General features: G+C 43.3%; 1 protein-coding gene across 5 annotated transcripts in view; it reads right to left on the reverse strand.

Moving 5' to 3' along the window:
* Positions 1-235: 235 nt before the first annotated feature.
* KIFAP3 (kinesin associated protein 3) overlaps positions 236-20,302 on the reverse strand; it is a 129,815-nt gene continuing 109,748 nt past the window's right edge. For 3 of the 5 annotated variants that reach the window (XM_029081022.2, XM_007668874.4, XM_029081024.1), the window contains exon 20: positions 236-752. In XM_029081022.2, coding sequence (XP_028936855.1) covers positions 638-752 — 115 coding nt within the window. In that variant the 3' untranslated portion in view covers positions 236-637. Of the gene's footprint in view, positions 753-4,126; positions 4,195-20,302 lie in introns of all 5 variants that reach the window. The other 2 variants (XM_029081026.2, XM_029081025.2) reach the window with 2 other exon arrangements.

Genomic DNA, 20,302 nt, shown 5'->3' on the forward strand with positions numbered 1-20,302 from the left:
TGTGTCTGTTCATCGTTCTATTGTACTCTCCCAAATGCTTAGTACAGTGCTCTGCACACAGTAAGTGCTCAATAAATACAACTGAATGAACCTAAGTCCCTTGAAAGGCAGAGTGCATCGCATTAAAGGCTCTGCGGGAGGTCTCCCCCAAAAAGGGCAGACAAGTCACTCACCCGAGACAGCCCAGGAGCAGGGGATTCCAAGCAAAATGCAGTTCATTAGAAATGTACGGCCGTTAGTCATCAGCATCACCGGGTGCCTCATGTCTTTAATAGAAATTAAATTAGCCGCTCAATAGACATACACTAGGGTTTGCTTTCCAGTCTGGGCGCTTCTTAGCATTCATTTTCAAGTCTCGCGGTAAATTCCGGACTGCCTCAAGAGACAGACGACTCCATCCACCTAACGGGTGAGCGGGGTCACCTTCGGCAGGACTAACAAGAGAGAGAAGGGCCCCGGCTCATCCCGCGGCTGACACCCTGGAAAAGGAAAACATCAAGCAGACCTACATGGTATCAGCATGCATTACCAGATCAAGGTCCAAAGTCGGATAGTCACAAATACACATAAACACGCAAACACGCACAGAGTATGCTACCGGGGAAAGAGCAAAAGGGGTACTGGGGAGCGGGTAGCTTTATCGAGCTCCATAGCCGTAGTAGTACGGTTCATCGGGGCGAAATCCATACGCTGTGGGAGGGCGTCCCGGAATGTCGACTGGCTGGCCAAAACCATCCACTCCGAGGTTAAAGCTACGGGAAACGAAATGAGAACCGTTAAGTTTGACGTCGTTCGCATAAGAAAACCCATTTCCCAGTTACGCCCGACGATTGGGATTTATTCCGCCAGCGCTAAGGATCTAGCAGTGACCCTGGTCTGAAACTCCTCTCTGACCTCTCTCCTCAGTCTTTCAAGCCAATCCATCCCCGATTGGAATAGAATGAACTTCTGCTTTGAAAAGTGTGTGAAAGTGCTTTCGTGTTTGCCGGGCACTCTGAAACCCTATGCTGGAAGTTGTATCTCAAGTATATTTTCATTATACAACTTGGACCGGGACATCTTAGTTGCAGCGTCACCATCAGCATCTTCGTCATCAGTGGGGTTAATCGAGTGTCTACTGTACGCAGAGCACTGTACTAAGCGCTTGGGAGAGAACAATACAGAGTTGGTAGACACGTTCCCTGCCCACAACAAGTTTACAGTCTCGTGGACGAGCCGTGCTTATTTAGTGGCTTTTCACAAAGCACTGAAAAGATTTATCGAGCTCCTTAGGAAAGGCCACGAGAAACTGCGTGGTCTAACAGATAGAGCATGTGCCTAGGAGTCAGAAGGGCCTTGATTTTAATCCTGGCTCTGCCACTTGTCTGCTGTGTCCTTGGGCAAGTCATTCTACTTCCCTGTGCCTCAGTTACTTCATCTGTAAAATGGAGATTAAGACTGTGAGCCTCATGTGGGACAGGGACTGTGTCCAACCTGATCAGCTTATATCTACGCCAGGGCTTAGCATATAGTCGGTGCTTAACAAATGACATGAAAGTTTTTAAAAAGGGGGAAACTGACTCGAGGGAGGTAGAGTGAGTTTTATCACGTTACCCCCGGAGATGGCGGCCGAAAGGAGACAACCAGGTCTGAGGGTCACATGCGCATTTCACCTGGAAGGGGCCCTGCACACACTCCAGGGAACACTCTGATCAATCTCCCTTCTCATGAGAAAGGTAGTACTTACCTCTAAGGTAATTCACTGCACCAACACGATACTAAAAACCAATCTTCCCCGCTCCGATAAGAAGCTATCGCGGCTAGCACCTCGGCAGAGCAGAGGCCGAGCCTTGTCCCTGAGGCCGAGGACCTTCGCAGGGGAATTGGTTCTACTGCCAATGGCTTGGGCAGCACCGCTCATGCTCTCTTGTACCTGCCAGTCTTATCGTCACTGGGGTCAGAATGCAAGGAGCAAGCAGGAGAGCGGGAGGGAAGCGGGGGGAGAGGGAGGGCAACTGTGGAAGCCGACTCTGCCCTCGGGAGCCCACGGCCTGAGCCCGGATCTCCTGATTTCCCGGGAGGTGCTCTTTCCACTGGATCGACAGCAGGGCAGGAAAAGATGGAAGGTGAAAGGCATCTTAAGGGCTTTTAAGGGCAGCTTAAATGGATGGTGAAGTCCACAGTTCTGGAAGAGAATTCCTGGCGAGTTCGTGCTTGGAAGTGGACCTGCTTTCTTAAGAGTACCTTTAGCACACAGTAAGCGCTCAATAAATACGATTGAATGAATTCAAGGAATCAGAAGCAGGCTGGCCTAGTGGAAAGAACGAGGGCCTGAGGGTCAGAGGCGCTCTGGCACTTGTCTGCTGTGTGACCTTGGGCGAATCGCTTCACTTCTCTCTGCTTCAGTTACCTCATCAGTAAAATGGGGGAAATAGGCTGGGAGCCCCAAGTGGGACGTGAACTGTGTCCAACCTGATTATCTTCTATCTACTCCTGAACTCAGTACAGTGCCCTGGCACACAGAGGTGCTTAATAAATACATTTTAGAAAGTCACAAAGCAACTACAACAGTACAAAGACAAACATGGCAACTAAGTCATGCTCATGCATAGCACATGCAGGGTTCACAATACCGAAGCTACTTATGACGGAGGAGACGCTCTTCTGACTACAACAGAAAAGAGATGGATGCAAAAACTGAAAATGCTATCTATCAGTTCTTAAGTGTATGACAAATGGGCCTTCAATAAACTCCTGGTTATCCAGAAAATTGCTTCCTAGCTCATGGATTATCCAAATCCTTGTGTACTCTGCCCCCCCCCCCTTTTCCTATTAGCTTCCTCTTGACCCCTTCATTATTTTTTGAACTCCTTCAGGTAGAAAGTGTTCATGGACCTAGAGAGGAGGTGAAATCAAAGAACTTAACCGTGTTTCTTGTTCGTGCTCTGATAAAAGATTTGCTGGGGCAGAAGGAGGCTTAAACTACTAGCTAATATTTGACTTTTGGACCGTGTATGGCTTAACATTTTCCACATACTCCCTGTCTCCCATTACCCTGGAGGTATTTTTCTTCTGCGTATGGGGAGGAAGTAATCATTGCTTGGTTAAATTAGTTCAGCTGCTTCTCCGAACGGAGGGCTTGAGGTCACGTAAAATGTAATCTGCATTACGGGATTTTTAGGGACATCACCTGAAACCCACTTTTGGAGCACACATTTAAGCGTGGCCACAAGTGATAGCAGGCAGTAAGTTAAACAAAAATCCCCGTAAACCAAAACAGGATTCTTCACCTGTTTTCCTCCTCCAGGACACCAATTCTGGTAGTCAGGAGTGTTCAACGTTTTGGGCCACCCTTAGATTAGGATGGGAGAAAACCACGTCATCGTAACTTTTGGTGGCAATCGTCTGATTTATTGTAAACTCATCCTCAAACTCAGGTCTCAGTAGGGCACTGTTCTTGGAATTTGGGGCAGACCAATGTACCATTTCAAGCACTACCTCCTTGGAAACAATAGAACCCCAATGCAAATGAACGGGAACAAGAAGGGGGAGTTGAAGGAAAGGAGGAGGATAGGTTACATTATTTTCTTTTAGGATAACATCTGCCAAGGAGAAAACAGCCAGAAGCTGAAGGCCAGTCTCTCTGCTCTTGACTATTAAGCCTGAATCCAGTGACTCTGAAGTACCTGTTACAGAGAGAGGGAGTGCATATCTCTCTCTATATAAAAGGTTTCTCTTCAAAGAAGCATCGACTCTAGATTTTAAAGCACAGAAACACAGCCTGCTGCCTTCAGCTTTATTTGCAAACGATGTCTCTCGAAGTCCAGTTAGCAGTTAGCCAGCAGCGGACTGACAATGCTTCTTGATTTTCTTTTGTAAGAATGTTCAGGTAAAATTGTAAAGGGACCTGCTTTCTTCTTCTCCATCTATACGTGGCTCAGGGAAATCTATTTTACTTTCAAGAGAATGAGGAAAACCGGATAGGAAGAAAGAACAAAAGACTGAGCCGGAGAGAAAGAGAGAGAGAGGCTGGCCTCCACATTGAGAGGAGGATGTCGGCCAATGTGTGAAGGGCAGAGAGTCTAACCTCCCGGCGAACCTCTGAGGCCCACCTGACAGTCAGGAAAAGAGGGAGAAGACCACCTACCTGGCAGGGGTGTTTGGGAGGCTTAGTTAGTGCTTGTAAAGCCCTTCGACATCCTTGGGGGAAAGCTGCTGTATGAGTGAGAAGGGTCATCGTTACGTTATTAGCAGTAGATTGAAAGAATCGAGACATTTTTCTTAGTTCACATCCCTAGGTTAGCAATCTGAATGCAAAGCAAGTTAACAGCGTTAGAGATTTTAGTGGCTGCTCCGTGGGAAGAGGGCACATGGTTCATTTTCAACTCAACCTGACATTTCAATTCTTAGAGACCAGAGCACTACATTTCTGTTTTTCCATCTGCAAATTGGGACTAGTGATTTTTATTAGCTATCAGCCTCTGAAGGACAGCGTATAGACCGCTAAGCTATTATTTCCAAAGCATTTTGCGATCCTAGGTGAATGGTGAAGAAACCAGTCGCTTAAGGGAGATGAATTTATTTCTCCAAAGAACCAGGATACTAGAAGAGATTACTGGCTAACCGATATGCTGGGAGGACTCATTTATTCAACTGATAAATTAGTCATGTTCATTCACCCCAGGACTGTCAATCAATCATATTCATTGAGTGCTTACTGTGTGCAGAGCACTGAACTAAACACTGAGGACAATACAAGAGAGTAGGTAGACACGAACCTGCCCACAAGAAACTGACAATCTAGAAGGGAGAATATATATCCTTTCAATACCGGTCTTTATGGGGATGATCAGATGGAAAACTTTTTACTTAGAGTCATTTTGATAAGTTGGTTCCTCTTTTTAGGCTGACATTTTGCTTCGCTTGAACAGTTATCCCAGTTGGTCAATTGAAGCTTGTTCCTCCGAGTTGCACCTTTATTAATAAGAGGTCGAGAAACTACAGGAATAGTCTCCGAGGCTTCCCAGAATCAAAGGACCACACCAAACTGGCACAAAATCACCACAGACAGCCTGTTCCTAAAAAGCAACATGGGAAGCAGTGTGGCCTAGTGGAAAGAGCACAGGCCTGGGAGTCAGAAACCCTGGGTTCTAATCCCAGTTCTGCCATTTACCTGCTGTGTGATCTTGGGCAAGTCACTTAATTTCTCTGTGCCTCAGCTTCCTCATCTGCACAATAGGGATTCAATACTTGCTCTCCCTCCCACTCACTCGGGGAGCCCCATGCGGGACCTAATTATCCTGTACCTACCCCAACGCTTAGTACAGTGCTTGACATAAAGCGCTTAACAAATACCACAGTTATTAGTATTATTAATTACATGGAGGCATGGGAATTACAGCTACCGTACCACGGCACAGCACTCCAGCCTTCTATAAACACCCTTTAGAGGTAAGTGGCTTTCCATAGCCTGCACCTTTATTTTCGACGAAGGTGACGGGGGCTGCATCAGGTACGACACGCTGATCGTTTTCATCTCGATGAAAAGGGGTTTAAGGCGGCATCAGCACCGCAGCTTTATAATACACGATAATAATTCTGGTACTTGTTAAGAGCTTACTGTGTGCCAGACACTGTTCTAAGTGCTAGGGTAGATACAAGTTAATCAGATTGGACATATCCCTGTCCCACATGGGGCTCACAGTCTTAATCCCCATTTTAGAGATGAGATACCTGAAGCATGGATAAATTAAGTGAGTCGCCCCAGGTCACACAGCAGCCGTGGGGGAGCCGGGTTTAGAACCCAGGCCCTTGTGACTCCCAGGCCCGGGCTCTAGCCACAAAACCAGGACCGGAGGGTCGATCCTGCCTGTCAGATCAGCCTTTGAGGGCAACCGCGTCACTGCTCTCCACGTCCCCTCTCCTGGCCCAGTGATGCCTCTCGTGCTGGGGTTTCTCGGGTCCCCCCGCGCTCTTCCAGCTCACCCTCTGCCTGCTAAGGTAAAAGAGACCCAGAATGGTATGTGTCCTCCTGTCCCTCAGTACCCTCTCAGGCTGGCAGGGCAACAAGAAACCTTCCCAAGTACTTGGGCGAGCCCTAAGGGGCTGCAAATTCTACTCACACCACGGGGTGGAGCAGTTGCCCCATCGCTTTCGCCAGGGATTTTTCCAATGTTTCCAGAGAAGGATGACCAGATCCAAACACTCCTTCGACACATTTAAATGGATAAAAAGAACAAACCAGCGTCTCCGTTACCTTCTCGGCAAATCCATTATTATTATTTTTTTTTAATCCAACTGCTACGCAGGCAAAGAGCTCCAGTGTTCAAATCCACTGGTAATAAACCAAAAGATTACTACAAAAGCAGGATCAGCTGAGGAAAACCTAAGACACTAAACCACAAAAAAAATTGTCACGTTTGTCAAAACACTTTTTGGGAAACTGTCTCTATTCCAAGTACCCTAAGGGTTGAATGGGGTGTTCTTGATATACCGATACTGATGGAAGATACTTTAAAATGAATTATAGATTGCTGAAGGGTACCTGCCTGACAGGTTTTGAGTTCAAGCTCTGTTTCTATGCCGCAAACCCCGCATCCTCCTTTCAAGTGTCTCCCTCATCTGGCTCGGGAGGTCTCCACGAGAGCAGAGGCTTTACTCGATCAATCAGTGAGCGCCTACTAGGTGACCGACACTGTTCAAAGCACTGGGAGAGTACCATACAACAAAATTAGCGGACACATTCCCTGCCCATATCAAGCTTACAATCTAGAGGGGGAGTTTGGTGCTTTATACAGCACTTTGCACACAGTCGGCGCTCAATAAATACGATCGAGTGACAAAAATGAAGGAATGGGAGACAGACTCGGTTGTATCCCTGCTAAGTCAAACATGTTTTCCTTGGATTTTTCTAAAGAAAACCGTGACAGTGAAAGCAATAACTGGTTTTAAAAAAACAAACCACCCAGAACTTTCACTTTCTAGCTCAGGAGCTATCTGCCTCAACAGATGTCTGACGAGAGCAAATCATGTGGAAGAACTTGAATATCGGGGTGATGAAGCCCTGGAGAGGGCTGCCAAGGGGAGCCGTGGAGCCTCCGGCCTGGGAGATCTTTCCGAGGAGACGTCCACCGATTGTGGATGGGTGAGTCGTTCATCTGCCTGAAAGCCGGGGGCTGGTCCAGGGGACCTCTTAGGATCCTTTCCAGCTCTATTTTTCTAGGTAATTATACTGTATACGTAACCTATAAATAGCGCCTTGGCCTTATAGTGTACTGGAAAGTGACTGACACAAGGTGGCTCTGCGGGTTTAAAGCAGAGGAAGAGGCTAAGAGTTGGGATCATTAAACTGGCATTGTTTCCTTATTGACAGTTAACCGAACGGTGCGGGACTCAAAGGGTTAAACCCCGAACACCACAACTAATTACTCTGTAATGGTAACCTCGGTTGCTGGTTCATTTTGAGACCCTTTAAAATATGAACTGTGTATTTTACCCCTATGCACTCTCTTAATGATTTGTTTTTTTAGACTGAAATCACTTCCAGCCATCAGTTAGACTCGCGGTCTCTACACATGCACTTCTCCAAGCACAAATATTTCTTTTTCCTATTGGTCTGCCAGCCCTGTCAGAGCAAATTTCACTTTAAACTAAATGCTATGATACTTAAAACCTCTTGGATTACTCAGGCTGCTAGTGTGATCTATGACCTTCCAAGAATGACAGCTGAACTTTCCAATTTGCTTATGCTGCTCGGGGAACTAGAAAGCATATGCCAGAGAGGAAAATGTTCCTAACGTTGAATGGTGAGGAGAGTTCTGGGTGGGGGTGAGAGGCTATTAAGTTTTGAAAAATATTAATAAGAAATGAAGAGAAACGAAACACGCCACAGAGTGCACGACCTCATGGCTAACTCCAAAGTTAACACGTGTACTCCAAATCCTTAAGTCCAATTAAAACATAATTCTGCTCCCAGTCACTGAAAGACAAACTCTTCTTGGAGCAGCATCTCACAGAGATCACGCACTGTCGAACTGAAGGGGCGTAGGAGATTTTATAAGAGGCTCAGAGCACCACAACCATTAACAATGAGCTGTCTCAACCTCACAACTTCCTCCGTGAAACCAAGACGTCGTTCACGCGCACGGAATCCAAGGAGGACCGACTGCACAACTCGCTTGATTTCTCTGTGGCTGTCCCTACTGCCCTGACACGAGTTTCTCTTCAATCGAAGGTTTCCGTTCAGTCCCACAGTGCAACCTGTATGTCTCCAAAATCCTAAAATTATGTAGATTGAGAATTTGGGGGGCACATCTGTTAGACTATTATTTTTACTCACTACTTCAAAAGAAAAAAGTTTTGGCCTTGGAAAAAAATGAAGCAATTCCTAGTCTCCACCAAAAGTAAGATGATAAAGTTTCCATTTCTACAATCCATGTCATTTCCTATTTTTCTCAGGCTTTTTTTTTAAACTCCCTCTACCTATTTCTTTCCGCTAGCATAAAATTTAAATTCTCAAAACCTTTAAACTAAAAATCTTGAGTTCTTGAAGGCATTTTTTTTTTTCCAGGGAAGTCAAAGAGTAATGCTGCCCTGCAATTAAGGACAAACTGTTTTGGTAGGAGACATAACCAGGACTAATTAAAGCTAAAACCCAAAACCCAACAAGGGCTGAATAAAAGTTTGGAAACCCGATCCAAACCAAATTTGCAATATCATGTGTGGAAACAATAAGGCATTTCCTTGCTCTACTAAATATCCAAGGAATTTTCAAAGACTTTTGAGGGCAAGCGTGTCGTTAAGATTTTGTATGGAATCCATTAACACAGACCTACTACTTTTATGCAGTATTTGCTTTTGGTCTTCCCCTGTGAAGAGTTGTGAAACCTTTCCCCAAACAACAAACTCAGGGCTTCACCTCTGGAGTGTAAGACGGGAGACCAGCCGAGAGCTGGTACACAGCGCTCGGCAGAATACGGCAGAAGAATATATTTGGGCCACACATACTAAAGCAAACTCCCGTTCTTAAAAAGTGTCATGGCTATCTGCCGATATAGAATAAACAGGATCTCTGTCATGGCTGAAAAAATTTATATGTGGAAATGAATGTAACTCAATGCATTTTCCACTGAAGCATGAAAGGCAGCCTGGCCTAGTGGAAAGAGCACGAGACGAAGAGCCGGGAGACGAGGTTCTACGGCTTGCCTGCTGGGTGACCTTGGGCGAGTCACAACCTCGATTTGTCTCTGTTCATTTGCCAAATGAGCAGTACCTACTTTCCCTCCTTCTGAGGTTGCAAGCCTCCTGTGGGCTCACACTGGGTCCGACCTGATGATCTTGAACCACTCAGTGCAGTCCATGGTACAGAATAAGTGCTTAACAAATACCATCATCATCATTAGGCACTTGGATCTGTGACCTTTGGGAATTTGATATTTGCTTCACCCTCAACCCCACACCACTTATTTACGTATCTTTAAATTAACTATTATAAATAGCATTTATTTATACTCATGTCTGCCTCCCTCTCTAGACTGTAAGCTTGTTATGGGCAGGGAACATGCCTGCTACAATACCTAAGCTTTTAGTACAGTGCTCTCCACATAGGGAGTGCACCATAAATACCATTGATTGATTGTTACTAAAAATGTATATTCTTCCCAAGTTGCCGCAGCAATATACACAGGTAGGGTGCTCAATACCTCTGAAGCTATTTTAAAAATATTTCTGGAAGAGGTCAGGCTGCCTAAGCAGAGCAAGGGTTGAGAGGCAGAGGTTATGTGATGCATGGTCAGCAGCCTCCCCCAAGTGCTTATTCATAGCAACCCCCTTCTTTGAGCTATTATGGGGTACTGATATAATCTCAGGAATCAGGGAGTTCAAATATTTAAACTCTTCTTGTATCTACATCTTAGGCTCTTGGAAAGCAAAAGTCACATCTTCCCCTGTTAAAATCCTCATCTCAAAGTGATCTGGTTTAGTTCCAGACATCCTGTGATTGACACTGAACTTGAAAAGGGTTAGTTCTGACTGTGGTAGAACAGTGTCCAATAATCAAGAAAGGAGCCATTTTTTGCTTTCCATTTTTTGTATTTTTTTGAGCGGGAGCTCAAGTGAGTTAGGAAAGGAGGCGGAAACAAAACGGCCTTTAACACAATAAAGGATCGTCATTATTGTTACAAGAGGGGACTGGAATTTTGAGCCCTTCACTGGATTTTTTCGACACCCCCATCCGATACCTTCACTTCTTTTTTAAACTGCATGTAATGATATTTTTAGCTCTATGCTTTCGGAACTGCCTTCCACACAAGTCAAGAAGTGGCACGGCCTAGTAGATAGAGCCTGGTCCTGGGAGTCAGAAGGTCCTGGGTCCCGGCTCCGTCGTCTGTCTGCTGTGTGACCATGGGTAAGTCACTTCACTTCTCTGCCCCTTAGTTATCTGCAAAATGGGTATTAAGACTGTGAGCTCCATGTGGGAAATGGACCTGATTAGCTTGTATCTACCTGAGCACTTAGGACAGTGCCTGACATATAGTAAGTGCTTAACAAATGCCTGACCAGGTGCTCAGGTAGCTTCTGTTTTCAAGGACACCCTGGAGGAAGATACTCTAATGTTTCTTTCCTACCAGAACCACATGGGGATTTGAGCTTTCGAATCATGTTTGACCAAATGAGTCACCCCTCCACCTTAATTCATTTTCAGCAGGAGCTTACTCTGCTCTATTCTTAACTATGCAGCGTAACCTCAAGGAATACAATACGAGCCCTGGATAGCAGACTTTTGGGTCTCCAGAGTACATGCGCCTCAGATCTCAGGCCCTGGCAGTCACCTTTAGCATTTCTCCACACAACCATTTAGCTACTCTATTATTCAGGCACATACTTATTCACATATCCTCCTTCTCTACCATCTTCCTCCTACCTATTAATTATGTCTGTCTCAGTAGGCTGCAAGCTACTTGAAGGCGGGTATCGATCAGTCGTATTTATTGGGCGCTGACTGTGGGTAGAGCACTGTACTAAAATCTTGCAAGTGCACATTACATCAGAGTTGGTAGGCTTGTTCCCTGTCCACAGTGAGCTTACAATGTAGGGGACGGCCTCATCCACCTCTTCTGTTCTCTCCCAAGTACTTAGAACAGTACTCTGCACATAGAAAGCACTCAATGAATGCTACTGATTGACTGACCGATGCTACGATTGGCTCCATTGACGGCTACGCTGTTTGTATTTAAGCAAGCCACTTTTTTATTTCTCGGTCTTGGGATCCCCAGCCGGAGTACAGGAAGTACACCACTTGTTCCTTTTCGACTTTTCGTGTGGTGAGGAATACTGTGCTTGTGTCTACAAAACTCTGTAAGTGAGGTGTGATGATAAAGTACATACAAAATATTGCTACTATTTTAACAGCATGTGAAAATCATCATGGATCCTTTCCTAGAAATTACTGGGATGAAAATCTGGCTTCTTCTATATAATCTGGACAGCTAGGAGATATCTTTTTTTTTTTTAAACACACTTGGCATGCTTCTTCACATTCTTTCTGCTTGTCTTCCTTCACAGGGTTACTACATAATTCATAGAGATCTACGTTCACTCGACGCATGCAAATGGTTGCTATACTGAAAAAATGCCATCTCCAATTAGAGTTTCCATTCCATCATAGTAAGACTGAGCTCCTTACCCAACAGAACATATTCTACGCCTCCTAGAGTTTCTATATTTGGTGTGAATGAGTTTATTTCTGCAGCATCACCTTTTGAAAAAACACCTACTGACAGATTCTCCTTTCACACAGCACCCAGATTTTCCTGCTCATTTTCTCGAGGAAGTTTCTTGCTTTAAAGAAAGGTAGAAACTGTGGGCAGGAGCACGACAAGAGTTTTGATGAAGCTACGTCTCTTTAAGCCACTCCTTATTTCAATGATATTAACTGAATGTGTACTGTGCGCAGAGCACCGTACTAAGCGTTCGGGAAAGTACAATACAAGAGAGTTGGTAGACACGATCCCTGGCCACAAGGAGTTTACAGCCTACAGGGGGAAACTGACATTAAAACAGATAGAGGAAGAGCAGATATGAGCTTGGGTGCAATACAGTTATCCAATGCTACCCCTTTCCCTTGAGGTTTTGTTATTTTTTAATGGCATTTGTTAAGTACTTACTATGGGTCAAACACTGTTCTAAGTGCTAGGGTAGATACAAGTTTACCAGGTTGGACACAGTCCTTGTTCCATGTGGGGCTTACAGTCTAAGTAGGAGGGAGAACAGATATTGAATCCCTATTTTACAGATGAAGAAACTGTGGAATGGAGAAGTTAAAGAGACTTCACCAAGGTCACACAAGTAAGGAATTGGCAGAGCTGGGATTAGAACTCAGGTCCACTGACGCACTAGGCCACACTGTTTTTATTGACTTACCGACTTACCTAAGTTATTTAATCTGCCGATGATTGGATAACCTGATGATCTGGCATTTGGATATGGGAACTGGGCCGAGGGGTCATAAAGGGAAGAGGCACAGAAGGGAAAAGAAGGGTTCTGGAAAGAAACCCTAATCTTCTTATATTTTTCCAAGATTGCTCCATTACTTGTGGGACGGGATGTCAACCTTACTGTAGGTGGCCAACAATCCTATTGGCATATGCCAATTACTATTTCAAATTTGGGACTCAAAGCAGGAGCCTTCTAAGAGAAAATTGTAGAAGGGGCAGCGTGATGAATGAGGGTACATGCTGTTGGCAAACATTGGCCTGTGACTGTAAGCTCCTTGAAGGAAGGGATCATGGGTCTTGCTCCTTTTGTACTCTCCTAAATACACTCCTATGCACTCATCGGATGCTCGGTAAACACCGTTAACTGATTGCTTTGAGATCTCACAAGACATAGCTGTACGATTTAGAGAGCTAATAACTGCACAGGGGAAAAATGGCCCTGTGTTATTAATCATTTGAAGGGCCAGTTTGCCTAAAATGGAATCCCAATGATATACAAAAACACAGTGTATTCCTACAGGCTAATGGTCTCAATAAATACTTTCCTGAATCTTTTAAAGGCTCCTGTATTCATTTATCTACTGATCACCATAAAGTCTTATAAACACACTTTGTCAAGGATGAAGAAGTGTCTTAGCCACAGGTCCTAATTTAAACAAATACACCTAAATTAAAAAATATACCTACTCAATTATGTCCCTAATAACCTCCTCTCATATTTTGGATTATCAGTGGTGGCCTGTAAAGTTTTATACCCTATAAAAAATGGTTTTACCCATTCCTGATATGGCCATTTAAAAATGTTTTGAATCCAACTAGAAAAATCCAAATGGAGAAAATTTTTAAAAACTGGGGCCTTGCAAATTCTAAATGTGATTTTTTTTTTTTTTAACCACAAACCATGTGCTCTTGGTCTGATATATGAGTACTAATGTATAAAGACAGATTATGACAAATTTCTCTTACTGGTCCCTTATCTCTTCCAATTAGTTCTGAGGTCCACTCAGTTTATCCAAGTCCCCGAAAAGCCTTAGATACTTACTACTTTGGATCAATATCATCCTAGGTTGGATTATGTTTTTCTAAGAGCAAAAGATTCAGTAAACCTCAATTCTCAAATAACCATTTTTACTTCAGGTTTTTTCTAAAAAGTGAAGCTGAGATGAACGAAGGGCCATTCAGGCTCTGTTGTAACTCAAATGGTTTCAAATGAAGAATCCTAACTACATGCATTTATTTATTGGTAGATTGACCTTCTAGGATAAGAGGGGGACAAAGTCTATCATTTAAAACATGGAATCATTCATTAACATGGAAATGAATTTGAAAAGTCATGACGATACCTCTTCTAAGAACCTTCTTTTAAAATATAGACACTATATCAGAAACCAAAATTTCTAAACACTGACCTGTTTCTCAACAGATAGCAGGTCAGGTCTGAGAAGCCAAGATATTTCCAAGTCCTTAGTTTAACAACTCAGCAAGAAACAGTGAACTCTTCAGACTACAGAATGAACAGTTCTTAGGTGTAGGTGTGTTTTTAGTGAGACAATCCTCAGTACACATCATCATTAAGATGTTGTCTGGATCACTTCTCTCCAAAACATCTATGATCCGATAGAGAATGATCCAAACGCAATTTTTTTTCAACTGCCTTTAATTCAGGAGTTCATGGTACTTTAATCCCAGTGTGTTTCTCTGACAGACAACCACTGGTTAACTTAAAAACTTCATAAAATCTGAACCGATAAATCTTTCTTTTAGACCCACCATTACAAATTCTAATTAGATTGTTCTCTTCTGTCAGGAAAACAGAAAAGATCTACAGTCTGGTAATTGTAGCAAACTAACAAATGACACGGCACTTTGCAGCATGGAACTACAAGAACTGTTTTAATTACCAAGACATGGTAATGTGAAGCCACTTTCTGGAGATAAAAATGATTCCTGTCAGGAGATCGGTTCCCAGTAAGAGGCCAAGGCTGTGTAAAATCCAGTGTGAATGGCTTGTAAAGAATATTAAATTTGCCTTGGAAAACTCGGCATCTGCTATAAGTATTCTGTTATCCTGAAGCTACTCTCTACTTTCTCAGCAGGGGGTGAAAGAAACTGGAAGGATTCTAAATTGGCAGGACAGGCGGAAAACCGGTGATCGCAAAGAGCTGACACAGCACTTGGCATTTACACTTTTACAGTCTGGTAGAATCATTAGTCCTAATCTTTTTTCTTTTTCTCTTTCAAGAGAAAGCTGTGATAAAAAGGTATACAACAAGCCACAACTAACATCTCAGCAAGTGATTAGATACCGTGCTCAACATTTTCAATACCAGGATTCCCTGAGGAGCCCCCCTAGCTTTCTGTCAAAAAAAAAAAAAAAAAAAAAAATTCTAACCCCAACACACAACAGTACTTCATTTTCTTCTATTAAGTTAGCTTCTGCCAGGTGACGTGATAGTTTGATTCCACTGAACTAATGGGTCCCGTACCAATACCACTGGGATTAATTTAAGGCCTCAGAAACATCCAAAGTTCAGGTAGAAGATGCAAGGACTTCTTTAAAAAGGTTAAACAAATCTAGATATTGCCCCTCTGCTTATTCACAGGCCAAAAATAAAGTCCATAAAGGGCATACAAACTTGGCACTGATTTTAGCACATGACAGGATTCTAAAAATGAAAGGTCCTTCGTTCCAAACAAACTCTGACATTGGTCAATGGAATACTTTTAAAACAACTCTACTGGCCCCGTTCTTCCTAGGGTTCAAAATGTCACCAAGACATTAATTGTGCAAATTCCTAGAATTCAGATATAGTGTGTATTATCACCCTAGTGCAGAATTTTGGAAAAGTCAAGGTTTAGGTGACTTGTCCACAGTTACATAGGAAGTCAGTGAAGGAGCCAGAATTACACTTCAAGTCAACTGGTTTACAGTTCTCTTAGGCTCTGCCCTTGGAATCCTTCACCCTTCTTTCAAAAATGGGTACTCTTTGGCTCTGGGAGTTAGTAATTTGATGGGGATTTTTACAACTGACCCGTTTGGATAACTGGAGACAGTCTCACTCAAAAGCAATTACCAAGGGACCACACACCAGGACCCAGTTGGCAATAGGCTCTCTTTATTAAAGCCTCCCACAGGACCCCACAGGCTAGGGGGGCACCATCCCAGGAAGATTCAGTAGTTGCCCACCTTGGCAGCTAAGGCGTGTGCCTTTTAAAACCTAAGGAACCCAAACTCCCAAGAGCTTCCCTCACTCTCCAGTTCATCTAAAAGTCCTATTTGATGAAAAAGTTCCTTCTCTTGATGACTGCATGGAGCCATTTAGAGAGGAAATTCCTCCTTTTGGGTGGTAGAATATTTGATAAGACAGTCTCCATAGGCCCTTTTCAGAAATGGCAGCAGTTCCATCAGAGATTATCAAATTTGGATGGTCCTGCCTTGACTACTGGATCAGGCTCCTTGCTGACCTCCCTGCCTCCTATCTCTCCCCACTCCAGTCATTGCTTTGCTCTGCTGCCCAGATTATTTTTCTAAAAAAAGTTAGTCCATGTCTCCCTGCTCCTCAAGAGCCCATCCAACTCCGCATTAACAGAAACTCCTTACCTTCAGCTTTAAAGCACTCAATCACCTCACTCCCTCCTACTTTACCTCGCCGATTTCCTACCACAACGCGGACTGCACACTTCGCTCCTCTAACGCCAACCTACTCACTGTATCTGCATCTTGCCAACAACACTTTGCCCACGTCCTCCCTCTGGCCTGGAACTCTCTCCCCCCGTTCATCTACAACAGACCACCACTCTCCCCAACTTCAAAGCCTTACTGAAATTACATCTCCTCCAACAAGCCAAGTAAGCCCTCATTTCCCCTACTCCCTCCCCCTTTGGCCCAGGCATTTGGATCTGTACCCTTTAAGCACTCGATAATTCATCCCACCCTCAGAGCCACAGCCCTAATGTCTGTGTTTTATTTAATGTTTGCCTCCTCTTCTAGACGGTAAGCTCCTCGTGGACAGGGAATGTGTCTACCAACTCTGTACTCTCCCAAGTACCTAGTACAGTGCCAACTCAATAAATGCCATCCACTCTCCCAGGTACTTAGTACAAGGCCCTGCACACAGTAAGTCTTCAATAAATCCCACTGATCAACTGATTGAATGTTGCTAATATTATTTTGGACTGGAACCCTAGTAACACTCCCATACCTGCTATTCTTTCTTTGGGAAATCCCAAAACTTCGGGGACCCTGGATTTCAGCTGTCCTTTTGACCAATGATTTGCTTCTGATGTGGGACTGACTGTAAAGGACTGCTTGTAAAATTTCCCAGATTTGCTAAAGGGGAGCCTGGGGGATACAGTGTTCAAGCCTTTGCTATCTTTTAAAAATTATGATATTTATTAAGCACTTACTATGCATCAAGCACTGTCCGAAGCACTGGGGTAGATACAAGTTAATACACTCCCTGTCCCACTCTCCCTATTGGTACTCTATGAACTCTCCTATGTAGCCAGGACCCCTTTACCCTTGAGACGGAGCTATATGGGAAACATTACAGTCCTACTCTACTGAAAAAATGACAGTCCTACTCATAAGTGCCAACCCCATGGGGTTAATGACAACCCTGCCCGTAAATGCCAACTCCGGCGATCGATGGATGCCTCCACAGGTTTCTGAGCTCTACTACCGGTTTCACGCATTCCAGGTTTCTGATTAAACCTAAGAGCCTCCAGGAAGAGCTGAAAAGATCCAAAATGGTGGCTTTTGGAGCTGTTCATTCTTAGAAGCCTATCCTCCTCCCAGGTCCCACCTCCCCTTAAAATCCCTGCCCCCTTTGCTTCGCCCTCACTCAAAATGTAAAGATGGCTCCCACGACCAGGCTATGAGCATCGGCAGGTCATAACCTTAAATTGTTTTTCCAGGAGTGGAGATGGGTTGCACGTAGAGCCAGCCGCAAGGTCACCCGAACCCCATGTGGAACAGAGGGTGCATCTCCAGGTAGCTGGCAGCGTGAATTGGGGCAAAACAGAAAATCTCCATGAAACCTCCCCAAGAACAAGCCCTGCTAGGCCGCTGCTCTTTTCATATGCCAATCCTGGGTGTGGCATTTACATTGGCTTTATTAAGGTCTGGGGGTCTCGTTTATTTGTAAAATCCGTGGAAATGAGTACGTGAAACAAACTAGGTGGATGTCTTGCCATGGAAAACTGACACGCACTTCGGCCCTGACTGAAACAAACATCATCTGGAGAATCTGAGAGGTTGGCAAAAGGGAGTCTAGGCACCCTTACACTTTGTTTATTACACAGAGATTTTGGTTAGCAACAACTTCAGCACGATTTGGAAAACACTGGTACAATAGCGCTCTATTTCTAATGCTATTCCTTCTGCAGGAATATATCTTACAAAAAAAAAAACCCCACATACAAAAAACCTGAGAGATCCTGAAAGTAAAGTTCGATTAAACCACTACAATTCCTTCTCTATAGTTGCCAAAATGTGCAATACAATGCTCTGACTTGTTAAATGAATTTACCCACTGAGTGCTAATTTATGTCAAGACTGAGAACACAGTGTAACTCCGAGCAAAGAACAAACCCATTCATTTACTATGGAGGAAGGTTGAGTTTTTTAGAAGCATTTAAAGCAGTTTTCATTTTGAATCTTAATGTTTCTATGCCCACTCACACCCAGTCACACAGTCCTTTCAGTTTATTACAGTTCTAAATCTCTCTTCCAGGTCTGGCCTCACAACCACTTGTCTTGATAAAGTAGGTCACTTAAAAAAGGAGGAAAGTTCAATAAAATGAATTACAAAGACAACAAGATTAAAATGATTGTGCTGTTTTCATACATTGTAACCGAAATTCTGCAAATATGCAGTTGGCTGTGGTTTGGCATTTAACAGCATGTGATCAGTGAGGAGGAGGAAATTTTATTCTCATTAACTGCTGCAGATTTACTGCAGTGAAAAAGGGCTATGTAACCCGAGAAGTGACAGTACAGAAAGATCAAAGCCACGGTCTGGAAACTAAATAAACCCGCTGGCTACTTCCTGCAAGGAAAATTCACTCTGGCAATGTAAAACAGAGCCCAGTTAAAAACTACTCTCAGTTTTATGAGCTGTCATAGCAGCTCAAGTGGTTTGGACTGGTTGAGTTTAGAACATTATATTTCCCTGTTTTTGTCGCAGATACTTCTGTAAGCAGTTTTATGGATTAAAAAAAACACAGAAAAATACAATTCTTTTCTTTTTGGTGAAACTGAGAAGGCCACCAAGTAAACTCATTAAAAGAGGCATGTCTTCATTTGCACATTCCATTCTCATTTACCACAGAGTCATATTTTGCTTTTGGATTTATAGGTAATGGACATTCACTTGAATACTTCATATGCATTCTATTCAATTATTGTTTGAAATGAGTGCAAATCAATTTACAGAGCCCAGATGGCTTGTATCTGGAGGAATTGCACTACCCGTAGTAGCACATCTGGAGGAACTAAAGGCAACTGAGAGAACATGGGAATTAATTAATGCTTAATTTAAAAATCTCCAGATCCAGTTTTCATTTTTCCCTTAGAAAATTACAAGGGACCTGAACAAAAACCCGTGACTACGCTCGTCTTCTTTTTCAATTGTTTAAGATTACTTAAATGGCATTGACAAATCACTCGAAATGCAGCTGGTTTGGAATAAAACGCAACAATAAACCGGAAAGCGCCATCATGAGTTAAAAGTGGATTTAGCAGCACATTTTACCCAAGTGGAAGGTTAAAAAAAAATTCTCCATTCAAAAGTTACCAGCAGCTGGTCAATGAGATTGCCGATATTAGTTGAAGGGTCTGAGCTGCTGTATTTTATTGGTCCAAAGACACTAACATTCTCTCTAAAGGTGAAATAAGACCTTTCACTTTTCTCCCTCAAAAAGTGCTGTGCTGCTTCAATAACCCATTCTTGGCTTTACAGATGGAAAAATGGGTGCCAAAGAAGTCACTGTAAGACCCTTCCTGGGCTTCCATTATGAGACCACCCATGATCTCCTTCTCTGTTCAGAGACATTCATTCCACTTTTATCCCCACTGATGTTAAAATGCATTTCAAGGGGCAGACAAGTCCTCCGCTGGCCTTTTATTTCTATTGCATAGTGTTTTCATCAATAGCTATAAAAATATGTTTCCCCGCTATTGGAATAAGTAAAGTGGGTTTGCAGGGATTGTAACTCCCACCTTAACCATGCAAATATTCGTCGGTATCACTTCTCCCACAATGGCCTAAGACTTTGAAAGCCGACAATTATTTTAAAAGTTATCTGTGGTTAATGCGTTGATTTTTAACAATATTTATTTGGGTGCGGTTTACTCCTGAATAATTATCCTGAATTATCCTAAGACGGGTAAGAACTCCAACAGTGGCACCACACTTTATTTCCCCAGGTGGCATTTTCTGAGTTTTACGCAACTGTTAAAACCCCACGTTTCCAAAATATTCAATCAGATCATCAGTTTGAAAATTAACATGAATCTGGAGCAGGTAGTTCTATCAACAACCTATTCTACACTATGGCATTCCATAGATGAATTAAATCACTTAAGCTTATTTTTCTACATCATTCGTATCATTTCTCTAGGTAAAGGCATCACTTTCAACACCTCTCTAGGCCCTTGCCATGTATTTCAGTTTACAATTTGCTCATACTGATGTGTGATAACCTAATAAAATTTGGCCTTAAAGGTTATAGGCCCAATTTACTAATAAAACCTAACTCACTTCTCCCTGGGAAATGCAAATGGAGTTGTGTCTTGAATATCTTTGCTGACAGCATTTCAAGAAGGG

Source organism: Ornithorhynchus anatinus, chromosome 16 (assembly GCF_004115215.2).
Source record: "Ornithorhynchus anatinus isolate Pmale09 chromosome 16, mOrnAna1.pri.v4, whole genome shotgun sequence".
NCBI lineage: Eukaryota > Metazoa > Chordata > Mammalia > Monotremata > Ornithorhynchidae > Ornithorhynchus > Ornithorhynchus anatinus.